The sequence below is a fragment of the Thamnophis elegans genome, chromosome 14, assembly GCF_009769535.1.
Source record: "Thamnophis elegans isolate rThaEle1 chromosome 14, rThaEle1.pri, whole genome shotgun sequence".
NCBI classification, from domain to species: domain Eukaryota; kingdom Metazoa; phylum Chordata; class Lepidosauria; order Squamata; family Colubridae; genus Thamnophis; species Thamnophis elegans.
This window is the reverse complement of record NC_045554.1, coordinates 42,653,367-42,676,697: the sequence shown is the minus strand read 5'-3', so window position 1 is coordinate 42,676,697 and position 23,331 is coordinate 42,653,367. Positions and strand designations below refer to the sequence as shown.

The 23,331-nt window shown below is 45.2% G+C and overlaps 1 protein-coding gene across 1 annotated transcript in view; it reads right to left on the bottom strand.

Moving 5' to 3' along the window:
* Window positions 1-23,331, bottom strand: part of ADCY7 (adenylate cyclase 7) — a 90,034-nt gene that overhangs the window by 24,383 nt on the left and 42,320 nt on the right. The window contains exons 5-12 of the mRNA XM_032230759.1: window positions 20,568-20,717; window positions 18,722-18,867; window positions 18,053-18,164; window positions 15,652-15,779; window positions 14,911-15,069; window positions 9,200-9,332; window positions 3,649-3,834; window positions 2,069-2,112 (exon numbers count right to left, since the gene is read on the bottom strand). Of these exons, the coding sequence (XP_032086650.1) occupies window positions 2,069-2,112; window positions 3,649-3,834; window positions 9,200-9,332; window positions 14,911-15,069; window positions 15,652-15,779; window positions 18,053-18,164; window positions 18,722-18,867; window positions 20,568-20,717 (1,058 nt within the window). The remainder of the gene's footprint in view (window positions 1-2,068; window positions 2,113-3,648; window positions 3,835-9,199; window positions 9,333-14,910; window positions 15,070-15,651; window positions 15,780-18,052; window positions 18,165-18,721; window positions 18,868-20,567; window positions 20,718-23,331) is intronic.

Below are 23,331 nucleotides of genomic sequence, written 5' to 3'. Positions count from 1 at the left end.
ACCCACCACTGATAACTAGCCATTTCTATAGCAACAAATCTTCCTAATCAACAAAACCAAGATCAAAATTTCATATTTTTTTTCTCCATAAGGGTTGGTCCACAGGACTTAAAGTTGCCAAGGTTGGGGACTCCTGCTTTAGAGAAAGGTGAAATGAGAAACAACCAGGAGAATAATCACACAGGAAGACGACAACAACAATCACTGAAAGTGAGAAGAGGAAGGAAAACTCACTTATAGGTTAGAACAGAAGGAGGACAGTAGTGGTGTTGTCTAGGTCCTTCGAAACTAACAGATACACAGAGAAAGAGAAATAAAGGTTTGAGGTTGATGCATAGATCCAGGCCAATAATTAGCAAATCAGTAAAAAGATTTCCCTCAAAATTACAGCAACGGCCATCTATCCTGGGATACTTGCATCCTCCCAAGGGAGCCTTGAATTATTTTGAAAAATAAGTTTTGCATCCTTTCTTCAAAAAGTCTGGAAGAGCCGAATGAAAAGTGTAAGAACTGATTAAAATGTAATTTGTTTCTGCAGCTCAAAAGCACACAAAGGAATAACCAGGAAACTTGCAAACGGTTCTGTTACCTGTCCGTTTTTTCATTTACCTTGGCAGCACACAGAAGTTAAAATTCTACATTTGGCATCAGCAGAATGGCATGTCTATGGAGATTTTCATATCTATCTATCTATCTATCTATCTATCTATCTATCTATCTATCTATCTCTATCTCTATCTCTATAGATATATATCTCTATCTCTATCTCTATCTCTATAGATATAGATACAGATACAGATATAGATATATATAGATATAGGAGGAGAACCTGTTGGCTTAGTGGTTAACACATCTGCCTAATATGTAATACAGCCCAGGTTCGAATCCCAGTAAGGGTATGGCTAGCTGATGAGAGCTAAATAGCTTGAAATAGATCTATACTAGTCTCCCTTTATTTATTTATCAGCACAAATACAACATCTCTCTCTCTCTCTCTCTCTCTATCTCTCTCTCTCTATCTCTATCTATCTATCTATCTATCTATATCTATATCTATATCTAAATATCTATATCTATATCTAAATATCTATATATCTATATCTATATCTATTATATCTATATCTATATCTATATATCTATATCTATATCTATATCTATCTATCTATCATCTATCTATCTATCTATCTATCTATCTATCTATCTATCTATCTATCTATCTATCTATAAAATTCTTTTTTTGGACTATTTTTAAAACACCTTTGAGACAGCAGAACTCCAATTTCTAGGCACAGCAAAAGAAAGAAGAGTAGAGGAGAATTTGAGAAGGCAAGGGAGAAAATGGGTGACATTGTGTTTCTCCATTTTTCAACTTCCTCTTTGCAATCATGACATAATGCTCATTGGTGGGCAGAAGCGGGGTTGGGATGAAAGATTGGCTTAAGTGCTGGCGGGGCGGGGGGTGTCACATATCCAACCACAGAATTCCTGAGCCCTAACTGCAAATTAAGGCTCTCTTTTCATCAAGTCAAGAATTTCTTTTCCAACAATTAGCTGTTTAAAGGTAAAGGTTCCCCTCGCACATATGTGCTAGCCATTCCTGACTCTAGGGGGCGGTGCTCATCTCCGTTTCAAAGCCGAAGAGCCAGCGCTGTCCAAAGACGTCTCTGTGGTCATGTGGCCAGCAATGCCAAAGGTGCACAGAATGCTGTTACCTTCCCACCAAATGGGGTCCCTATTTTTCCACTTGCATTTTTACATTATTTTGAACTGCTAGGTTGGCAGAAGCTGGGACAAGTCATGGGAGCTCCCACCGTTATGTGGCGCTAGGGATTCGAACCGCCCAACTGCTGATCTTTCTGATGGCCAAGCTCAGCGTCTTAGCCACTGAGCCACCGCATCCCTCTTTAGGAAAACCTAAAAAGAGAGCTGGGAGTTTATACAGACTCTCCTTTAATTCTATTGTTCATGCTGGCCGTTGATCTTTCTCCTTCCTTATAAAATGATTTGCAGGCTAGAAGATTAAGAAAAGGGACTGAAGCCAGTTCTTAAAGAAAGATATCAAACTTGCCTCTCTGTGGTCCTCTGACGACTTGCGAGCTGCAGAGCTATCTCCTAAGCAAGAGGAAAGCGTGGAGAAGAATGTTTTACTTGTTAAAGAAGTAAACAATGCATTTGGTTGTGTAATCTAAATATTATAAAAGTAAGAGTTCCCCTCGCACATATGTGTTAGTTGTTTCCGGCTCTAGGAGGCGGTGCTCATCTCTGTTTCTAAGCCAAAGAGCCAGCGCTATCCAAATACCTCCCATAGACCGATAATCACACAGGTTAGGCCTTCTCTGGATCCCATCTGCCAGCCAGTGTCGGCTGGCGACTCCCCGGGGGAGAGCCTTCTCTGTTGCAGCTCCAGCCCTCTGGAACAATCTCCCCGTGGAGATCCGGACCCTCACTACCCTCCCGGCCTTCCGCAAAGCCGTTAAGTCCTGGCTGCTCCAGCAGGCCGGGGGGCTTTCGAAATATCCAGCCCCTCGGAAATTGTGACTGTTGTATATTTTAATATGTTGTCTTGTGTATTATCCCCGTCCCTTGTTTTATTGGAAGCCGCCCGTAGTCCTTCAGGAGTGGGCGGCATACAAGCTCAATAAAACGAAACGAATACATCTCCGTGGTCATGGGGCTGCAGAGGTGGGTTGCTCCCGGTTCGGCCCGGATCAGCCAAACCGGTAGTGGCAGCGGCAGGAGGCTTCACCCACCTGCCCCAACGCTTCTGCACATGCGCAGGGATTTGAAACTCACCTCTATGTGGCGGGTGTGACTAAACGCTGAAGGCACATGGAACGTTGTTACCTTCCCACCAAAGGTGGTTCCTATTTTTCTACTTGCATTTTTACATGCTTTCAAACTGCTAGGTTGGCAGAAGCTGGGACAAGTAACGGGGAGCTCACTCCCTTAACATGGTGCTAGGATTCGAACCTTCTGATCGACAAGCTCAGTGTCTTAGTCACTGAGCCACTGTGTCCCTCTAAATATTATAGGTACCTATAAATAAAGAGGATCTAGACTCAATTCTCCCAAAAAATAAAAAGCATCCTAAATGCTCGCTATAAGGTCCCCTTCAGAAGTGGGAAGAAGTGAACAAGGGCAAAAGCCTTGGGACTTATTCAAAACCGTTAAACAGATGTTCTCCACCCTCAATCTTTGCAGCTCTCTCCTCCTTTGCTATGAAATTATGTATTTATATCCTATCTTATCTCCATTACAAATGGGAAACACGGCCATTGTAGGAGGAGTGGCAGAACCGGGGGAAGGAGTTAAAAGAGGGATCAGTCCAGAATCCCTACATAGCCACAAGCAAACTAAATTCAGCCAGCCTTGAATTCCGTTGACCCTTATTTAACTCCAAGCCGCCGCTAACTTTAGTTGAGAAGATTCCTGTGCCTAGGCATGAGTAGCAACATGTCAGTATTGATTGGATCTTCCCACGTGAACTTGTTCTTTCACACCTGACAATCCCAGACCTGAAAAAGGAATGTGTTTCGGTACAGGCATTTCTCAACTCCTTCTTCTCCTGTTCACGGGAAACCTCATGCATGCTTCCATAAGGACTTGGGCTAGGAAGACAATTTTGAAGAACGGGCGGCAAAGATTCACCTTCCTGCGTCTGCGGTTGGGCGCAGAAGTGTCGCTGCTCACACTCTCTCGGTGGTTCAGGTGGGAAAAAGGGCGAGCTGCTCCCCAAGATTCCAGGTATCGTGACATCCGTACAGAGGCCCTCATCTTCAAGCCATCCTGCACTCTGGATTGAGGGAAATGATTGTTGGTGGCACGCTGTTTTGACTAATGAGAGAGAGGGAGAGAGAAAAGGAGAGAGAGAAAAGGAGAGAGAGAGAGAGAGAGAGAGAGAGAGAGAGAGAGAAAGAGAGAGAGAGAGAATATAAATAAATGATTATGTACAGGCTACCCTCCATGGCCCATTTTTGTTCCCAGAGGGCTGCAGGGAGGCTAATAGGACCAAATGAGGTGTGGGGCTCATGTGTGCATGCACGGGGGGGGGGGGGGTAGCGCAGGAGGGTTGCGTGTGCATGGGGGAAGGGGGGGTTGCGCGCAGGGGGGCAGGGTGCACAAGGAGGGGTGTCATGCACATATTGAATGATGAGTGCAGGCATGCGTCCCAGGGGTGGAATCCTGACGGCCTTACTACTCACGTACAGACCAGACATACTCAGCGCATGTGAACATTTGCACTTCAAAGGGTCTGCGCATGCACACACCATTAAAAAAGGAATAAAAATTACACTTTTTCAATCTAGATTGTTTCTGTGCCCGTGCAGAACAGAAAATAAAGATGGTGGTGCCCAGGATAGAACTGGTGTGGTCAGGTGTCCCCCTCCGAGTTACTACCTATTCGGCTGAACCAGTCCGAACTGGAAGGAACCCCCCCTCTGGTGCGCCCGCAATTGCGTGCATATGCACCAATGGCGGGTTCTGGATCCCGTTGCAAGCGGTACGGTGCAACGGGGCCCGGCGTCCACCACATGAATGCGCCCAGCACACACACCCGCAGTGCGTCCTTTCCTACTGCAACGCCTCCGCGACGCTCCAGCTGCTCGGCAGAGCATCGTGCGGGCGCTGTACACTCCGTGCACGTGCACAGAAGAGCTAAAATACAAGTAAGGAGGACAGGCGGACGAGTGGGCCCTCCGGAGCACCGTACCTGAAAGGTAGTTGGTGCTCCCAGCAGGCACCAGTACGCCCGTACCAGGGCGTACCACCTGCAACTCACCACTGATGTGCACATGCTTTTGGCACGCGGCGGCATCATCACTGGTCTAGGATGCTCAAGTTTCCCCATTGAAAATATGCTTGAGCTCTCGCACAGGTGATGTTATCTACTCGGATAAGGAAACGTCTCCGAGCCAACAACCGAACTCAGGAGGCACCGAGGTCTCCAGAGTTCAATTCTGAGCTATTGATATTCTCTTCTGTTGGATCCAGTGGTGAGATTCAGCCGGTTCTCACCACTTCGGGAGAACTGGTTGTTAACTTCGAGGAGCAGTTTGGTGAATTGGTTGTTGGAAGAAATCATAAGGGCAGGGAACCCGTTGTTAAATTATTTGAATCCCACCACTGATTGGCTCTTACTTTCTGTAGGCTTAGTTGTTGCACCAAATGCTCGTAACCCGTCAAAACCGTGGTCCACTAAAGCGCACCCGATTAAAGCGCGTACCTGACGTCATCAGCAATGCGACGAAAAAAATTAAAAATAAATTAAATTAAAATTAAAATAAAATTAAAGCAAGCCGATTCACATAAAGGTAAGGGTTAGGTTTAGGGTTAGGTTTAGGGTTAGGGTTAGGGTTAGGTTAAGGGTTAGGGTTAGGTTTAGGGTTACATTAAGCGTTAGGGTTAAGTTTAGAGTTAGGTTAAGGGTTAGCGTTAGGTTTAGCGTTAGGTTAAGGGTTAGGTTAAGGGTTAGGTTTAGGGTTAGGTTTGGGGGGGTTAGGGTAAGGTTTTCGCTTTAATTTTAAATTTACCGCTCACAGCGCGATGTTTTCGTCGCGCTGTGATGACGTCACATACGTACTTTTGTCGAGCGCGCTTTAGTCTACCGCGGTTTTGTGGTGGAACCCAAATGCTATCTTGGAGCACCTTTGAGCCCTACTATGAGTAAACAGGATTAAAAGAACTAAAAAAAAAAAAAAAAATCCAGAAACCCGTTAATAGCAGGCATTAAGCTCCACAAATGGTGATTGGTAATGGATTCATGTGGCCGTTACCAAAAGACGAACCACTTTTATCCAATTCTGGGTCATTTACCCTGGGTTGGGAAGCCCTGTTCTAGAAGAATGTAGTCTTCGTAGGGTTATTCCGTGGCATGACAAAACCGCGAAGCCCTTATCCGCGGAGACATAAGCGCGTCGCTAAAGCCGTGACGTCATCACCGCGCGTCATCACCGCCACAACAACAGCACGGCAACAGAAGGGTGCTTTAAAACAGCACCGCGGCAGAAAGCCGATTTCAATTAAGGTAAGGGTTAGGATTAGGTTTAGGGGTTTGTTTTAGGGTTAGGTTTAGGGTTAGGTTTAGGGTACTGAGTGCTTGGGAATGTGCGGATTTGCCCTCCGTGATTATGTCATCGCGGTAGGGTCGCATTTTTCTTTAGCGCTTCGAATGGCGCGAATTAATCTTCGCGCTTATGTCTCCGCGGATAAGGGCTTCGCGGATTTGTGGTGGAACTGGGTTATTCATTGGAACTGGGACTGTCTGTGGCCCATTATGCTCTGCAAAGTAGCACTAATATCCTTTATTAATATCGAAGGCAATCAGGTAGCCATTGGCCTTGGGATTCTGCCAGAGCTGTGGGAATTGTTGAAAAACAGAAAGGGGGGAGGGAAAGAAAGAAAAAACACCGGGACCTCTTTTGCAAGCTGAGGAAAGCAAAACTAAAGAGTATTCATTGTGCAATGGCTTTCCTTTCCTTTTTCTTTAAAAAAAAAATCAGTTCTTCTCAAAACGCTGGTAGAAGAACTGCACTTAAAGCAAGCGTGGGAGTGCTTATTCTGTTTAATTACACACATTTTAAAGAACAGCCATTCTGGATTCCTGAAGGGCTCCTTGGAGATCGAAATTTAAAAGCCATTGTTTCCCCGGGATCGGTGGTTCATGGCAAATGAATGTTTAATATGTCCTCTCTTCCCCCTCCTTTTCCAAGTGCACACACAACCAATTTTTTTTTTAAAAAAAACACAAACTTTCCAAGCTGCAGGCTTCGGTTTAGTTCGGCTTTTGATACTTCACCTGACTCTCATTATTCCCCATTTCTTGGTACATCCACAACACATAATAAAGATCTTAAAACAAAACGAAAAAGCAGGAAGCAAGCAGCGAGGTGTGGGTTTGCAAAATAAAATCGTAGGCCACCTGATCAAAGGCAACTGTGGTGTCAGCTGAAGAATATATATATATAGACAACAGAACTCAACAGTATTTTTAGATTAGAATCATTTAACTCCTCTCTGCCTACATCTGTTTCTTAGATAGATATTTTTTTTGCCAGCTTTATATTTTGCATGGATAGGCTACAGAGACTCAGATGTGGCTGAGTTTTTTAAAAAAAGGTTTAGGTTTTTTAGGAAAAGGTTCCCCTCGCACATATGTGCTACTCATTCCCAACTCTAGGGGGCAGTGATTATCTCCGTTTCAAAGCCGGAGAGCCAGAGCTGTCCGAAGACGTCTCCGTGATCATGTGGCCGGCATGGCTCAACGCTGAAGGCGCACAGAATGTTGTTACCTTCCCACCAAAGGGGATTCCTATTTTTCTACTTGCATTTTTTACGTGCTTTCGAACTGCTAGCTTGGCAGAAGCTGGGACAAGCAACGGGAGCTCACTCCGTTACGCAGTGCTTGGGATTCGAACCACCAAACTGCTGACCTTTCTGATTCCTGGTTTGCAACCATCGGCTTCAACTTGCCTCCAGGAGTTGTGGGCGCTGCAACACTGGAGGATTTTAAGAAGAGATTGGACAAGCCATTTGTCCGAGATGGTATAGGGTCTCCTGCTTGAGTGGGGGGTTGGACTAGAAGACCTTTAAGGTCCCTTCTAACTCTGTTGTTGCATAATTCTGTAACTCTCACTGGTCAGTTCATTATTATAGTCACTGATCAATTCGGCATTTACTGTAGGTGATTTTCTTCTATTCTCTTTATCCTTCTCTCCCTCAGATATCTACAGGGGTGGGCTGCTATGGATTCATCCGGCTTCAGGGGAACCCATAGCTAACGTTATGGCTGGTTCAGAGAACCAGCTGGAAGGGACCTTGAAAGTCTTCTAATCCAACTCCCTGCTCAAGCAGGAGACTCTATACCAGGGGTCGGCAACCTTAAACATTCAAAGTGCTATTTGGACCCATTTTCCCACAGAAAACACTGGGAGCCACAAAACCTGGGTGGGCGTGGCCAGCTCAATGTCACTTACTCCCACCCAGTCACATGACACACACACACACACACACACATCAGCCACACCTACCCAAGTTTTGTGGCTCTCGGTGTTCTCTTTTCTGTGGGAAACGGGCAGTGGTGGGTTTCAAAAATTGTTCGAACCTACTCTGTGGGTGTGGCCTCCTTTGTGGGAGTGGCTTGCTGCCCATGTGACCAGATGGGAGTGGCTTGCCACCCATGTGACCGGATGGGAGTGGCTTGCCGCCCATGTGACCGGATATGAAGATGCCGACGACATTTGTCAGAACCACCTTAAATCACCTCGCGCACAGCACTGGCATGCATACGAATATGATGTAAACTTGTTTTTCAAAAGGCATCTTTGGTTTGCGTTAAAACAACTTCAACACACGCAATGTTCTGATTGCACCACAAACGCAGTCGTCATCCTTACCTTTCACAGAGGCACTGAGTTTTATAAATAGGAGCATGATAGTGTAGAATAATCATATCCAAGGACCAGTGCTGGGTTTCAAAAAAGTTTGGAACCTCTTCTGTAGGTGTGGCCTGCTTTCCGGGTCCACTGGTGGAACCTCTTCTAACCGGTTCGGTAAATTTGACGAACCAGTTCTACCGAATAGGTGCGAACTGGTAGGAACCCACCTCTGGAAACGGGTATCTCTGTTTCTGTCTCTTTCTTTCTTTCTTTCTTTCTTTCTTTCTTCCTTCCTTCCTTCCTTCCTTCCTTCCTTCCTTCCTTCCTTCCTTCCTCTTTCTTTCTCTCTCTCTCTCTTTCTCTGTCTGTGTGTCTCTCTCCCTGTGCTCTCCTGCCCAGCTCCATGTGTTGAGTGACTGGGAGGGCGAGGGGCGGGGCCAGCCAATAGTGGGATCATCCAACAGGGAGCCACAGCAGAGGGACGAAAGAGCTGCATGCAGATCCAGAGCTGCGGGTTGCTGACACCTGCCCTATACCTACACACCAGTGTTTCTCAACCTTGGCAACTCAGAGATGTGTGGACGTCAACTCCCTTGTTGGCTGAGGAACTCTGAGAGCTGAAGTCCACCCATCTTAAGAGCTGCTAATATTGAGAGAAACACAGCACTTACACCATTGTTTCCGGTCTGCATGTTTTTAGTTTTCCATGTGTGCAAACTCAACCACCCAATGTGCCATGTTAAACCATGATTCAGCATGGCATGTGCAAAACCAGAGAGATAAAACTTTGTTTGTCTGTTTGTTTGTCATCAGAGAATACCTACCCTGGGGTCAATCACCAAATAAGTCTTGATATTCATGGCTTCAAGATAGGGATCCCGGAGGTGCCCGTTGCCTTCTTCCACCTCATAAGCTTTGCCCAGATGATTCAGTGTTGCTTCTGTGATGTGCACGCGGCTGCAAAGAGGATTGGGGGGGGGGGAGAAAGAAAGAGAGAGAGAGAGAGAGACTAGGGTACAAAGGGCTGAAATGTTTGCAGAAACGTCATTCCCAGGAATCGATTACCATTACAATGGCAGCGGCTGCCAAAAGCTCTCTGCTGCTACACATTTGGCAGCCAAAAATCAAGATTCCTGGCAGGATTGCTCTTGAACAGCTCAGCTGGATAGAACATCCAGCAGTGCCAATTCTCAGAACTTTGTGCAGTGTTTTTGAGCGAGATACAGACAGACAGACAGACAGACACACGGAGGGAGGGAGGGAGAAGGAGGGAAGAAGGGAGGGAGATAGAGAGGGAGGGTGATAAGGATGGAGGGAGGGAAAGAGAGAAAGAGGGAGGGTGAGAGGGAGGGAGGGGACGGAGGGCAAAAGGGAAGGAGAGGGAGGGAGAGGGAGGGAGAGAGAGGGAGGGAGGAAGAGAGAGGACAGAGGGAAGAAGGGAGGGAGGGAGAGACGGAGGGAGGGAGGGAGAGATGGATGAACAGGCTCCAGCTGTTCGTCTGCCTCACTGATGTCTGACTCTGAAGGCAGCTGATAACTGGCACACGGCCCTGCCCCTCTCTGCCTTCCCCAGACTCCAGGACTGGCCCATGTTCCTCTCCAATCTGCTCAGTGTCCGAATCTGCTGCCAGCTCCGCTGGTGGGCCACAACACACACATTGAACATCCTCCAGGATCTCACTGCTGTTCCTCGCCACCCTCAGCACCCGCTGCCAAAAGTAACCATCTCACATTGTCTCTGGACAGAATCAGTGCCAGGTGCAAATAACCAGTAGAATTTGTTAGAGTCGAAGTACAGAAAAGTTCGTCCTTGCTTACCTAGAATCTACTCAACTAACACTTGGCATTAAATTGGTGCTAGATCAAGGTCAATGGAGTTCATGAGAGAACTTGAGAGTTCTCTACTTGAGAGACCGCCTGCTGCCAATTACCTCCACTAGACCGATTAGATCCCACAGATTAGGCCTCCTCCGAATTCCATCCGCCGGCCAGTGCCGACTGGCGACTACCCGGAGGAGAGCCTTCTCTGTGGCTGCTCCGACCCTCTGGAACGAACTCCCCGTGGAGATTCGAACCCTCACCACCCTCCAGGCCTTCCGCAAAGCCCTTAAAACCTGGCTGTTCCGACAGGCCTGGGGCTAAGGAACCGTTGCCCCCGCCTCGAATGGTATGACTGTTGTGTGTTTTAAATCATGCATTGTTTTGTGTCGTTTTTAATTTTTTGTCTGTATCCCCCCTTCCCTGGTTTGAGTTGTGAGCCGCCCTGAGTCCCCTTCAGGGGGAAAAGGGCAGCATATAAATAAAATAAACATTCAAACATTCATGGGTGGGCTGGATTTGGGGTTCTCTCCCAGCAACGCCACGACTCCAAACTGATGACTCTTCTAACTCTGCCCGCTCTTGTTTACTTCTGAACATCGTTTCTGTCTGTTTTTTCTTCCTCCTTCCCTCGATTTCCCCAATAGAGTGTGGATTTCAGACCTGTTAAAAGCACTCTTCTTGCTTCTCCCTCCCCCCCACAAAAAAATTATGTTTGCCTACAAAGCGCTTGGCAATATTGCTCCGACGAAAGGGAAATATTGCTCTTTCAGTGAAGTGCAGGCTTAGCACAGAAGTCCTCTCAAGACGGGGGGGGGGGGGGTAGCAAATGGCCCTTTGTGTCTTTCAACTGGAAGAAGGCTTCATTCAATTTTAATTCCATTTTAGACTGAAAGCACTCTTCTCTTTGTCTCCTTCCTGCTTAAATAACGCCTGGGTGTGTAATCACACTCTACGCTCTACCGTTCTCCAAGAGTTTACTCAGCTGGCTTGCACTGAGTGCCCTCAGGAAGCACCACAACCTACAGCTTACTTAGTAACACACACGCACGCACACCAAGAGCACTTCCCAATGCTACAGAAAGAAAATAGCATACGCCATTATGGGATTGTTTGTGTCTTTCTATAAAACAAGGACTGCCCAACATACTGTTAACCTGAGATGAACCAATGAAGACTAACAACATTGGAGCCTCAATTAGGATAATGATGACAACAGAGTGCCAATCTCTCTCTCTCTCTATCTATCTACCTCTATCTATCATCTATCTATCTATCATCTATCTATCTATCATCTATCTAACATCTATCTATATCAATCTATCTATATTATCTATCTATCTATCTATCTCTATCAATCTATTATCTATCTATCTATCTATCTATCTATCTATCTATCTATCTCTATCAATCTATCATCTATCTATCTATCTATCTATCTCTATCAATCTATCTATTATCTATCTATCTATCTATCTATCTATCTATCTATCTATCTATCTATCTATCTATCTATCTCTATCAATCTATCTATTATCTATCTATCTATCTATCTATCTATCTATCTCTATCAATCTATCTATTATCTATCTATCTATCTATCTATCTCTATCAATCTATCTATCATCTATCTATCTCTATCAATCTATTTATCTATTATCTATCTATCTCTATCTATCTATCTATTATCTATCTATCTATCTCTATCAATCTATCTATCTATCTATCTCTATCAATCTATTTATCTATTATCTATCTATCTATCTCTATCTATCTATTATCTATCTATCTATCTCTATCAATCTATCTATCATCTATCTATCTATCTCTATCAATCTATTTATCTATTATCTATCTATCTATCTATCTATCATCTATCTATCTATCTATCTATCTATCCATCCATCCATCCATCCATCCATCTATTATCTATTATCCATTATCTATTATCTATTAATCTATCTATCATCTATTTATATCAATCTATCTATATTATCTATCTATCATCTATCTATCATCTATCTATCATCTATCTATCATCTATCTATTATCTATCTATATCTATCTATCTATCATCTATCTATCTCTATCAATCTATTATCTATCTATCTATCTCTATCAATCTATCTATCTATCTATCCATTATCTATCAATCTATTATCTTTCTATCATCTATCTATCTATCTATCTATCTATCTATCTATCTATCTATCTATCTATCTATCAATCTATCTATTTGCACCAACACCTAACAATGTGTCACGCTATCATTTATTTGAGAGTTTATCAGCTAACTAGGTGAATCAATAGGTCCTTCAAAAGCTTCAGTCTAGACCTCCATGGTCCCTTCCAGCTCTATTATTTTGTTATTCTGTTATTTAGTCAACCTTCACCCACTCACTTCATTCATTTCTTTATTCACTCATTCATTTAGTTTCAAGAGTAGAACACGGAGTAGCAGGGGAAACTGTTTAGCGTTCCCTCAATCCTAAGACCAACCCTGAAATGCAAAAAATGAGTGTAGGACGGTAGAAATAGTTTTGGATTATCCCTCGGGTTAGGATACTGTATATATAAAACCTTAGAAGCAGAATGTTGTTGATTTTTTTCTTTTGTAAGCAAACATTTGTGTTTTCAAAATATTCTCTGTCTTTTGTAAGCATGGAAGTGTTTTTAAAGCAAGAACTTGCTCCTTAAATGGCCGTGTTTTGGTTTCGCAGTTCTCTGGTTTCCTCCTGAACAAGCAAGATAGAATAGAATAATAGAGTTGGAAGGGACCTTGGAGGTCTGCTTTCTGCTTAGGCAGAAAACCCTACACCACTTCACCACTACTCCACTGATTAATTGTTCTGTCAGGAAATTTCTCCTTAGTTCTAAGTTGCTTCTCTCCTTGATTAGTTTCCACCCATTGCTTCTTGTCCTACCCTCAGGTGCTTTGGAGAATAGCTTGACCCCCTCTTCTTTGTGGCAGCCTCTGAGATATTGGAACACTGCTATCATGTCTCCCCTAGTCCTTCTTTTCATCAAACTAGACCTACCTAGTTCCTGCAACCGTTCTTCATATGTTTTAGCCTCCAGTCCCCTAATCCTCTTTGTTGCTCTTCTCTGGACTCTTTTTAGAGTCTCCACATCTTTTTTACATCGTGGCAACCAAAACTGCATGCGGTATTCTAAGTGTGGCCTTACCAAGGCCTTATAAAGTGATATAATGTGAACTTGATTCTATCTCTCTGTTTATGCAGCCTAAATGTTGCCAGATATGCAATTATAACTCCAGTAAAAGACTTGGAGTGAAATACTTTATTCTGCTATTATATTCTAAAGCTAAAGTGTACTTCTTTCTGAGAGGCCACACACTGAGTTACAACAGAGCCGAGGTGGCGCAGTGGTTAAATGCAGCACTGCAGGCTACTTCAGCTGACTGCAGTTCTGCAGTTCAGCTGTTCAAATCTCACCGGCTCAGGGTTGACTCAGCCTTCCATCCTTCCGAGGTGGGTAAAATGAGAACCCGGATTGTTGTTGGGGGCAATATGCTGACTCTGTAAACCGCTTAGAGAGGGCTGAAAGCCCTATGAAGCGGTATATAAGTCTAACTGCTATTGCTATTGCTATAACAACTATAATGCAGGTATCCAGGTACACAAAGAAGATGATGTTGTCCTTCCAGGAGTATCCAGCAAACAGGTAAGATCATGTACTGGAAACAATAACCAATCCATCTGGTGCCATAAAAGTGACTAAAAATAAACTCATGCTTTGCCTCTTTGAGAGGTTAAAATACTGTTAACAAGGCTGGAAATGATTTCTGCAGATCCAGGAAAATATTTACAAAGCAGTTCCATCAGTCACAAGGTACCCTAAGGTCCCTTTTGCAGTTTTCCACGCCCTCCAGAGTAAAGGCACACATCTTACTATCCAGAATATAGATTAGCCAACTCTGAGTACATGTTGGAAACCATTGTGATTTTCATTAGGTGGGGAATGGCAAACTGAGAATTCACTAAACAGAAGAGGGAGGGAGGGAGCAAGTGAGCCAGAGAGTGAGGGGAGGGAGGAAATAAGGAAGGAGAGAAGAAAGGGAGGGAGGGAGGGAAGGAAGGAAAGAAAGGAAGGAAAGAGAGGAGAAGAGAAAGGGAGGGAGAGGGGGAGGGAGGGAAGGAAGGAAAGGGAGGGAGGAAGGGAGGAAAGTGAGGAAGGGAGGGAAGGAAGGAAGGAAGGAGAGGCGAAAGGGAGGGAGGGAAGGAAGGAAAGTGAGGAAGGAAGGAAGGAAGGAAGGAAGGAAATTGGATTCTAAATTGTTTACCAAGTTGTGCATCCTTCAACATACACTCATACATTAAAACCTGGTTTAGAAATCACATCAAGGAATTGGGGCTCAAGCCTTCATTCTCAACACACAGAAAACCGGGAAAAACATCCCATTTTCAAATTTGGCACTAAAAATTGATGGGAAAATTTAGGCTATTTTTGCACCAGAGGAAAGAGTTAATTAAGGGTGCTTTGCTTCCCAATGATGAACCCAGAATGTCTCGTCTTGAAGACTCTTGCTCTAAAGTCACGGTGAAATCTTGCAACCAACCGAAAGATCAGATTATCCCCCAAACATTCTGCATCCTTGGACTAAACCCAAGCAAATCAACCTCAGCTGGGAAACTGCTCTGTATTTCCACTACTTGCCATCACAACGCCATACCCTGGAATGACTTCAGCTGCTTACCCAGGGATGCCGGCAGATTCCATGCGGTTGGCTAAGGAGACATCATGAGACCACACATCGTACTGCCATTTCCGAAGTCCGATCACCCCACAAAGTACGTTTCCGGAATGAATGCCAACTCGCATGTTGATGTCCACCCCTGTGGCTTCCCTTACTTGCCTGCAAAAATAAAAAAAAAATAAAAAATTATAAGTGCTCCAGTGTGGAAGACAAGATGGAAAGTCGTTTGATTGTCCCTTCTCTAGACAGGCATGGGCTTAATTGGTTCGCGACTCTCCGAGACTCCTTGCCAAGTTTTGCAGATCTCGGCCTGGCAGCTCTCCAAGACAGATAAGGTCTGTGACTGTAAATCCTCCCTTGAAAGACTTTGCTGGATGTGAAAGGGCAGAATTCACAGTCAATTAATAAAAGGATTTTTTGTCGGGATAAGGAGTTTGCTTCAGGCTCTTGAGAAGCCTCGGTCAGAACAGCTGGCTGAGGAATTCTGGAAGTTGAAGTCAACAAGTCTTAAAGTTGCCACGAAAGATTAAATCAGTGTAAACTAACTGCACAACTCCTTGATTTTACATCTGGATATTTAACAGAGCAATAAATATAAAAAACTGCACTGGTACAATCACAGGAGGAAGAAATTTTCTCCTTTCAGAGGATTACAAGACCCTATTATTATCTATCATACTGCTACATTATGTATTCTGGCATCACCACTCCTAATTTACTAACTCTTTTTAAAGTACCTACTTTATCGCTTCACACATGTCGAGGCCCATTTTCACACAGTTTTTGGCATGTATCGGCAAGGACACAGGTAAGCCCGAGACGCAATAATAACAGTCTCCCAATATTTTGATCCTCATGCATTCATTTTCCTACAAAACAAAACACACAAAAAAATAGCCCATGAGTCACTGAGCATGGCAAATATGAATTAACCGGCATTTTTCTTAAGCAGTGCAAATTATAGGCTTTTTTGCAGGGAGAAAACAGATCAGCTGTCATCTCTTCATCCGAAGTAAGACTTTTCTGTATTCCCAAAAAATAACGGGGGGAGGCGCAGGGTGGTTCATTTGCAATTTATCTGGGGTTCAAGCCAGTGGTGAGATTCAAATAATTTAAGATTCAAACCCAGGGTCAGGTTGACTGTCTTGGGAGGTGCACCGACAAATGTGCGCTGGACAAAAGCGCGCCGATGAAACCGTGGGGAAAAAAACGCGAGTTCAAAATCGCGCCGACGAATGAGCGCAGAAGCGCGCCGACAACAGCGCGCCGACAGAAGCACGCTCTAAACCTAACCCTAAAGGTAACCCTAACCCTAACCCTAACCCTGAACCTAACCCTAACCCTAACCCTAACCCTAACCCTAACCCTGAACCTAACCCTAACCCTAACCCTAACCCTTACCCTAACCCTTACCCTAACCCTTACCTTAACCGTAATCGTGCTTCTGTTGCCGCTCTTTTGTCGGCGCACCTTTGTGGGCACGTTGTCGACATCACGGTTTAATCGCCGCGGTTTTGTCGGCGCACTGTTGTCGGGTGCGCATTTGTCGGGTCACACCGTGCTCCAATTCTGCCACATGTGACTCCAGTGATTGCAAACCTGACCCTTATTTTCTAGACCAGTGGTGGGATTCAGCCGGTTCACACTGGTTCAGTTGAACTGGTTGTTAAATTTGCCCCACCCTGCTATCAAAGTGGATCCTGGGCGCTGCGTTGCAATGGAGAAATGGGAAAACAGAGCGGCTGGCGCAAGGGAAGGAGGAAAGTGACTTTCTCCTTCCCTCCTGCTGGCCGCTCCATTGCCCGTTCCTTCATTGCAGCGCAGCACCCAGGATCCTTTTTGATAGCGGGGTGGGAGTAATTTAAAAATCAGTTCAACTGTACCAGCGAAAACCGGCTGAATCCCACTATTAGTTCAAGCACAGAGAATGCAAGGCAGCTACAGTCACTTACAGCCATTCGTTGAGAAGTTACAACAGCAGTGGAAAATCTTGCTGGCTGCCTCAAGCAAATTTAAAATTATCCACATGCAGCCAATGACTGTTATATAGGTAGTCCTCAATTTACAACAAGTTCGTTTAGTGACTGTTCCAAGTTACAATGGCACTGAAAAAAGTCACCCATGACCATTTTTCACACTTACAACCTGCGGTCACGTGATCAAAATTCAAGTGCTTAGAACTGGTTCATATTTATGACGGTTTCCAGAGGCCCTGTGATTCCCTTTTGCCAACTTCTGACCAGCAAAGTCAGTGGCTTAACAGCCATGTTCCTAACTTAACTGCAGCGATTCAGTTAACAAATGTTGCAACAAAAGTCGTAAAGTGGGGCAAAACATCACGTAACAAATGTTTCACTTAGCAGCATAAATGTAGGGGTCCTTTGTGGTCGTAAGTGGAGGGGGTACCTATACTGCCAAATTATGCGACACCGTGATTTTTAAATGGATAGCTTATTAAACCATGCACAAGGTTGTTGTGAGACTGCACAATAAAAAAATGAATACCTTATTTTATGGAGTATAAGACGCACCTTTTTCCCTCAAAAAAGAGGCTGAAAATCTGAGTGCATCTTATACACTGAATACAGCATGTTTTTGGCTCCTGAAACCCTGCCTCTTCACCAAAATAGCCATGCATAACCTTTAGGAGGCTTTTAGAGAGCTCTTGGGGGCTGGGGAGGGCAGAAATGAGTGAAAAATGGGTCGGGTTTTTTGCTCAATTTTGTCCCCCCCCCAGCCCCTAGGAGCACTTTATAAGCTTCCTAAATGCTCTGCGTGGTCATTTTTTTGGGGGGGGGGAATGGGCTGTTTTCGTAAAAACCAGTCTGTTTTTTGCTCATTTTGGGGGGCGGGCACCCCCCAGGAGCACTCTACAAGCCTCCTAAAGACTATTCATGCCCATTTTTTGTCAAAAAATGGGCCCGTTTTCACAAAAAATGGGGCATTTTTGGGAGGTCTGCAGAGTGCAAAAACTTCTTTAAAAAATTTGCCTCTTCAAAATCTTGGTGCGTCCTATACTCCAAAAAATATGGTAATGCTTGTTTACCAACCAGAATGTCTACAGTCACTCAATAGGTGAGTTGTTTTCTCAACATCGACAACTTGAAAATGTGGGGAATTTCAATTCCCAGGATTGACTCACCTTTGCAATCTGGTCAAATTTCCCAAAGAGTTCATTCAACATTACCACTAGCTCCTTTGGAGAACAGTCACTTGCCAAGCGAGTGAATCCTACGATGTCTGCATACAGGATGCTAAAGGAAGGAGAAAGAAATATGACAAGTCTGGGATTGCTCTATGCGAAGTCCAGCTTGAAGAAGCTGTGATTCCTCAAGGAAACCTCAAGAACTTGGTGGCCTCTTTAAAATACTGACCCCAGAGGGAAATGCGAGTCTCGGAAATTGTCAGAGTGTTTGCAGCATGACTACTATTAGGAGGCAACCCAGGAGCAAAACACGGCACACAGAGACTTAGACGTTTAACAGTGGTTTATATACAAGACATATACAGAAATACACGTGGTAGTCAAATACCTGACAAGCAAGCAATCTTCTTCTTAACACTACATGGAGAACTTAGCAATGGATACTGGACACCAGGAGAGAGATACACGATGAGAGAGAGAGAGAGAGAGACGCCCTCTCTGGCCTCCTTTATATAAACAGCTTCTTAAAGTGGCAATAACCCCGCTTCTTAAAGCGGCGATGCCTCTGCTGACTCATCCTCATTTCATCATCTTAATTTACAGCTTTACATGGGCTGGTCCGCTTTATATCATCAGAAATCATCTTACAGAAATCCAAAAATTTACCTGACGTTCTGGTGCCGTTTCACATACAGGTTGTGGAAATTATTATCATGCTTTTTCATATCGTTGGTTTCTTTTAGACGCTCGATGATGGCAAGTTTCATTCCCATAGATATGTGAGCTGGCAGGATTGACAGAAGCAAGCTTTCCTTGGAGCAAAGAAGAAGGTTTGAATTGTTCAAAGCATGAAGTGATCTCAAACCAAAGGAGGAGGAAGGAAAGACGGTTGCAAGAGCAACCTAAGACATCTAATAAACCTAACTCTAACTAATAAGAGCAAATCCCCGCCTTCGTTAACTTCACTAATTAGACCACGCAGTGTTCCTTCATTCACTTAGTGCTTCCATCAAATGTTGGCAATTCAACTTGAATGCTTGCAAATCTGCGCAAAAACACACATTTGTTTGCAAATGTTTCACTTATAATCATGTTTTCCAGAGAGGTCTCCGGGCTGTTCAGGAATTATTCTAGAATAATATTCACGAATATTTCTAAGTTTTCATTTTAATGGCAGCCCAGGAGGCAGCAATATGGCTTGCCGAACCTGGAACGAAGGAGAATATCTGTAGCTCAGGATTGCTTGATGATCTCTTGAGCTGGGTTCTTTTCTTGTGAATGTTTCCTAACCCAACTAGGTAACATCATCAGTGCTAGAAGGGGATTGAGGTTTATGGAGAGGAGGAGGAGGAGGAGGAGGAGGAGGAGGAGGAGGAGGAGGAGGAGGAAGACTGTGAGGTCCTTGGATCTGTCTGAGCTTTGTTGTTTTCTTGCAGATGTTTTATTACCCAACTAGGTAACATCATCAGTTCTAGAGGGGAGTGGGATTCACTACTGATGATGTTACCCATTTTGGGTGATGAAACATCTGCAAGAAAACAACCAAACTCGGAGAGCAACAAGAAGCCCACAGTCGCTCCCCTCCCCCTCCCCCTCCTCCTCCTCCTCCTCCTCTTCCTCCTCCTCCTCCTCCTCTCCACAAACCCCACTCCTTCTAGTACTGATGATGTTCCATAGTTGGGTAATGAAATGTCTGCAAGAAAACAAGCAAGCTCAGAAAGCATCAAGGACCCCCACAGTCATCCCTCCTCCTCCTCCTCTTCCTCCTCCTCCTCCTCTTCCTCCTCCTCTTCCTCCTCCTCCTCCTCCTCCTCCTCTCCACAAACCCCACTCCTTCTAGCACTGATAATGTTCCATAGTTGGGTAATGAAACATCTTCAAGAAAACAAGCAAGTTCAGAGAGCATCAAGGAGCCCCACAGTCATCCCTCCTCCTCCTCCTCCTCCTCCTCCTCCTCCTCCTCCTCCTCCTCCTCCTCCTCCTCCTCCTCCTCCTCCTCCTCCTCCTCCTCCTCTCCACAAACCCCACTCCTTCTAGCACTGATAACGTTACATAGTTGGGTAATGAAATGTCTGCAAGAAAACAAGCAAGCTCAGAAAGCATCAAGGACCCCCACAGTCATCCCTCCTCCTCCTCCTCTTCCTCCTCCTCCTCCTCCTCTCCACAAATCCCACTCCTTCTAGCACTGATGATGTTACGTAGTGTGGTAATGAAACGTCTGCAAGAAAACAAGCAAGTTCAGAGAGCATCAAGGAGCCACAGTCATCCCCCCCCCTCCTCCTCCTCCTCCTCCTCTCCACAAACCCCACTCCTTCTAGCACTGATAACGTTACATAGTTGGGTAATGAAACGCCTGCAAGAAAACAACCAAGCTCAGAGAGCACCGAGTGAACCTGGAATGAGTGATGTGCTGCCCGAAATAAATTATCTGCATGTTAATAATGGCCTCTTAATAATTAACCATGCAGGAAAAAAAACATGTGCTATTTTTATGGTTGGATATCCACCTTACCTGTTGCCTTTTTTCAATTTTCAATTTCATCTGGACTTGGATGCATTTTAAGGTATAGCGGTACAGATCCCAGGAGGCATCTTGCACTTGATGCTTGTGGTACGCCCCCAGCAAATTGCCACAAAGGAAAATGAAAGCATTCGCCACCAGCTGGGTAAAAGAAAGAAAACCATACCGTTACGATCGGCTGCTTTTTGCAGCAGGCACAAGATTCTTCCTAACCACCTCTTACTGAACAAGCCATAATGGCTCATCGGCATAGAATGCTGGGCTAAAAGCGAGGGGCACCAGAAATAATAACAATTGGACGCAGCTAAACAAAGAACCCTTTCTTCTTCCAATTTTGCAATAGGAAAGCTTTAACCTATTTGTTCTTCTTCCCCATCCATTCCTCCCCAAGACCTTTTTTTTCCAGAGAAAGTGCCTCCTACCACCTCTTCCGCAATTGCCGTTTTAACCAATTTTCCACAAAATGCTCCATTCGTTTCTTAAATCCATCCCATTCACTTGTTAAACTCATCCCACCGACCACCAAGGTAGTCTACGGTGAAAAAAATTCAAATGAAAGTGAAGACCGGAATACTATCAATAAAGGCAAAAGACAGAGGGAGTGTATGTGTAGACCAGGGGTGTCAAACTCAAAGCCCGTGGGCCGAATCTGGCCCACAAGGTGCCGCTTAGATCTGGCCCGCAGGGCCACCCTGGAAACAGTGAAAGACTGGCCTGCAGTGCCTCTGTCAGCGAAAGGAGGGTCATGTGCAGCTTGGGAAGGCTTTGAACAGACCTCCCGAGCTCCGTTTTCAACTGCAACGGCCTCCTGCAGCACTCTGCCAGCGAAAACGGAACTTGGAAGGGCCGTGTGCAGCCCTCCCGAGCTCCGTTTTCAGCTGCGACGGCCTCCTATAGCACTCTGCCAACGAAAACGGAACTTGGAAGGGCCGTGTGCAGCCCTCCCGAGCTCCGTTTTCAGCTGCAACGGCCTCCTATAGCACTCTGCCAGCGAAAACAGAACTTGGAAGGGCCATGTGCAGCCCTCCCGAGCTCCGTTTTCAGCTGCGACGGCCTCCTATAGCACTCTGCCAGCGAAAACGGAACTTGGAAGGGCCGTGTGCAGCCCTCCCGAGCTCCGTTTTCAGCTGCGACGGCCTCCTATAGCACTCTGCCAGTGAAAACTGAACTTGGAAGGGCCGTGTGCAGCCCTCCCGAGCTCCGTTTTCAGCTGCGACGGCCTCCTATAGCACTCTGCCAGCGAAAACGGAACTTGGAAGGGCCGTGTGCAGCCCTCCCGAGCTCTGTTTTCAGCTGCTATTTCAGCTGCCTCCTGCAGCGCTCTGCCAGTGAAAACGAAACTTGGAAGGACCATATGCAGCCCTCTCGAGCTCCATTTTCAGCTGCAACAGCCTCCTGCAGCGCTCTGCCAGCGAAAACGGAGCTGGGAGGGCCGTGTGCTGCAGGAGGCCATTGCAGTCAAAAAAAAGAAGCCTGGGTGGGGTGCCCCCGACACGAGTGACGTCAAGCTGGCCACACCCACCCTGGCCACACCCACCAAGCCCTTGAGGTCAAACACAACCCTGTTGCGGCCCTGAATGAAATTGAGTTTGACAGCCCTGGTGTAGACTCTTCAGCCCAAGCATGTGAAGCCTTAGGCTGTTTCACTATCCTTTATGAAATAGAATACAGCTGCGACTATATAGGGGAATAATAGTTACACATGGATCAGTAGAATAGTTCGTTTTAAGAAGAACGCTCCTTCTTTTGGATGGCAGGTTGAATCAACCCTGAAGCGGTGAGAGTCGAACTGCTGGCAGTCGGCAGAGTTTGCCTGCAAATACTGCATTCTAACAACTGTGCCACCTGGGCTCAGTTCAAGCTGCTTCACTGCCTTTCATTGTTGGCCATGTGTTCAGTCCCCCCCTCCTTCGCTCGTTAACAGACGACAGGCAGACAAACTTAAAAGGAACTCACTTTATCAGTCCTCGGCTCAAACTGGCTGCGAGCCCAAAATAAACCTAAATAAAGTCCCTGCCTGAAGATAACGGAATGCAAAACAAATCTCTCTTACGGCAAAACAAGGTGTACAAAAAGAAAGCAGAGCACTTCTCCAAGTGTCTCTTCGAATCAGGGTTACAGAAAGCAAATCACTTCTCCAAGTGTCTCTCACAAATAAACCACGACCTAGGATCAATGAACGAATGAATGAACGTTGACTCCTGCAACCAGGGCGTGGCAACATCTGTCCTTTTATCCCCAGAAGATGCCACTAACGAGCCCCAGCTGCATTGTTAATCTTGCATCCCGAAAAGACTCACAGGAGACTTCTGCTGAGTCACAACATCATGTTTGTGGAGACTGACCATGTTCAGATTTGGGGAGCCCCTACCAACAAAAGACTTGGGGGAAAAAACTCCTACCAACTATTAATTTGCCAGCACTTAACTAGCCTATTATAAGTCCAGGAATTCATATATTCCCAGATTAGCTTGCAGTTCCAGGAATGACGGATTTTAGAGTTATGATTGTTACGTTGTGTGTCCTTTCTCTCTGATCTACGGGTTGGTTCGTCTTGAAACACGAATCAGAAATGCAAAGCTCTCTACTTTGAATCTGCCCATCCAGATGATCTGGATTTTGTAGGCAGCTTGGAAGAGGCGCTAATTTAATTCCTTGCTTTCCTTTTTTGTCTGATCTCAACTTTTCCCCCCCTAAATCCCTGAATGATTGTACGATAGATCGGAAAGGGGGAGGAGGGAGTACACCTTTTTAA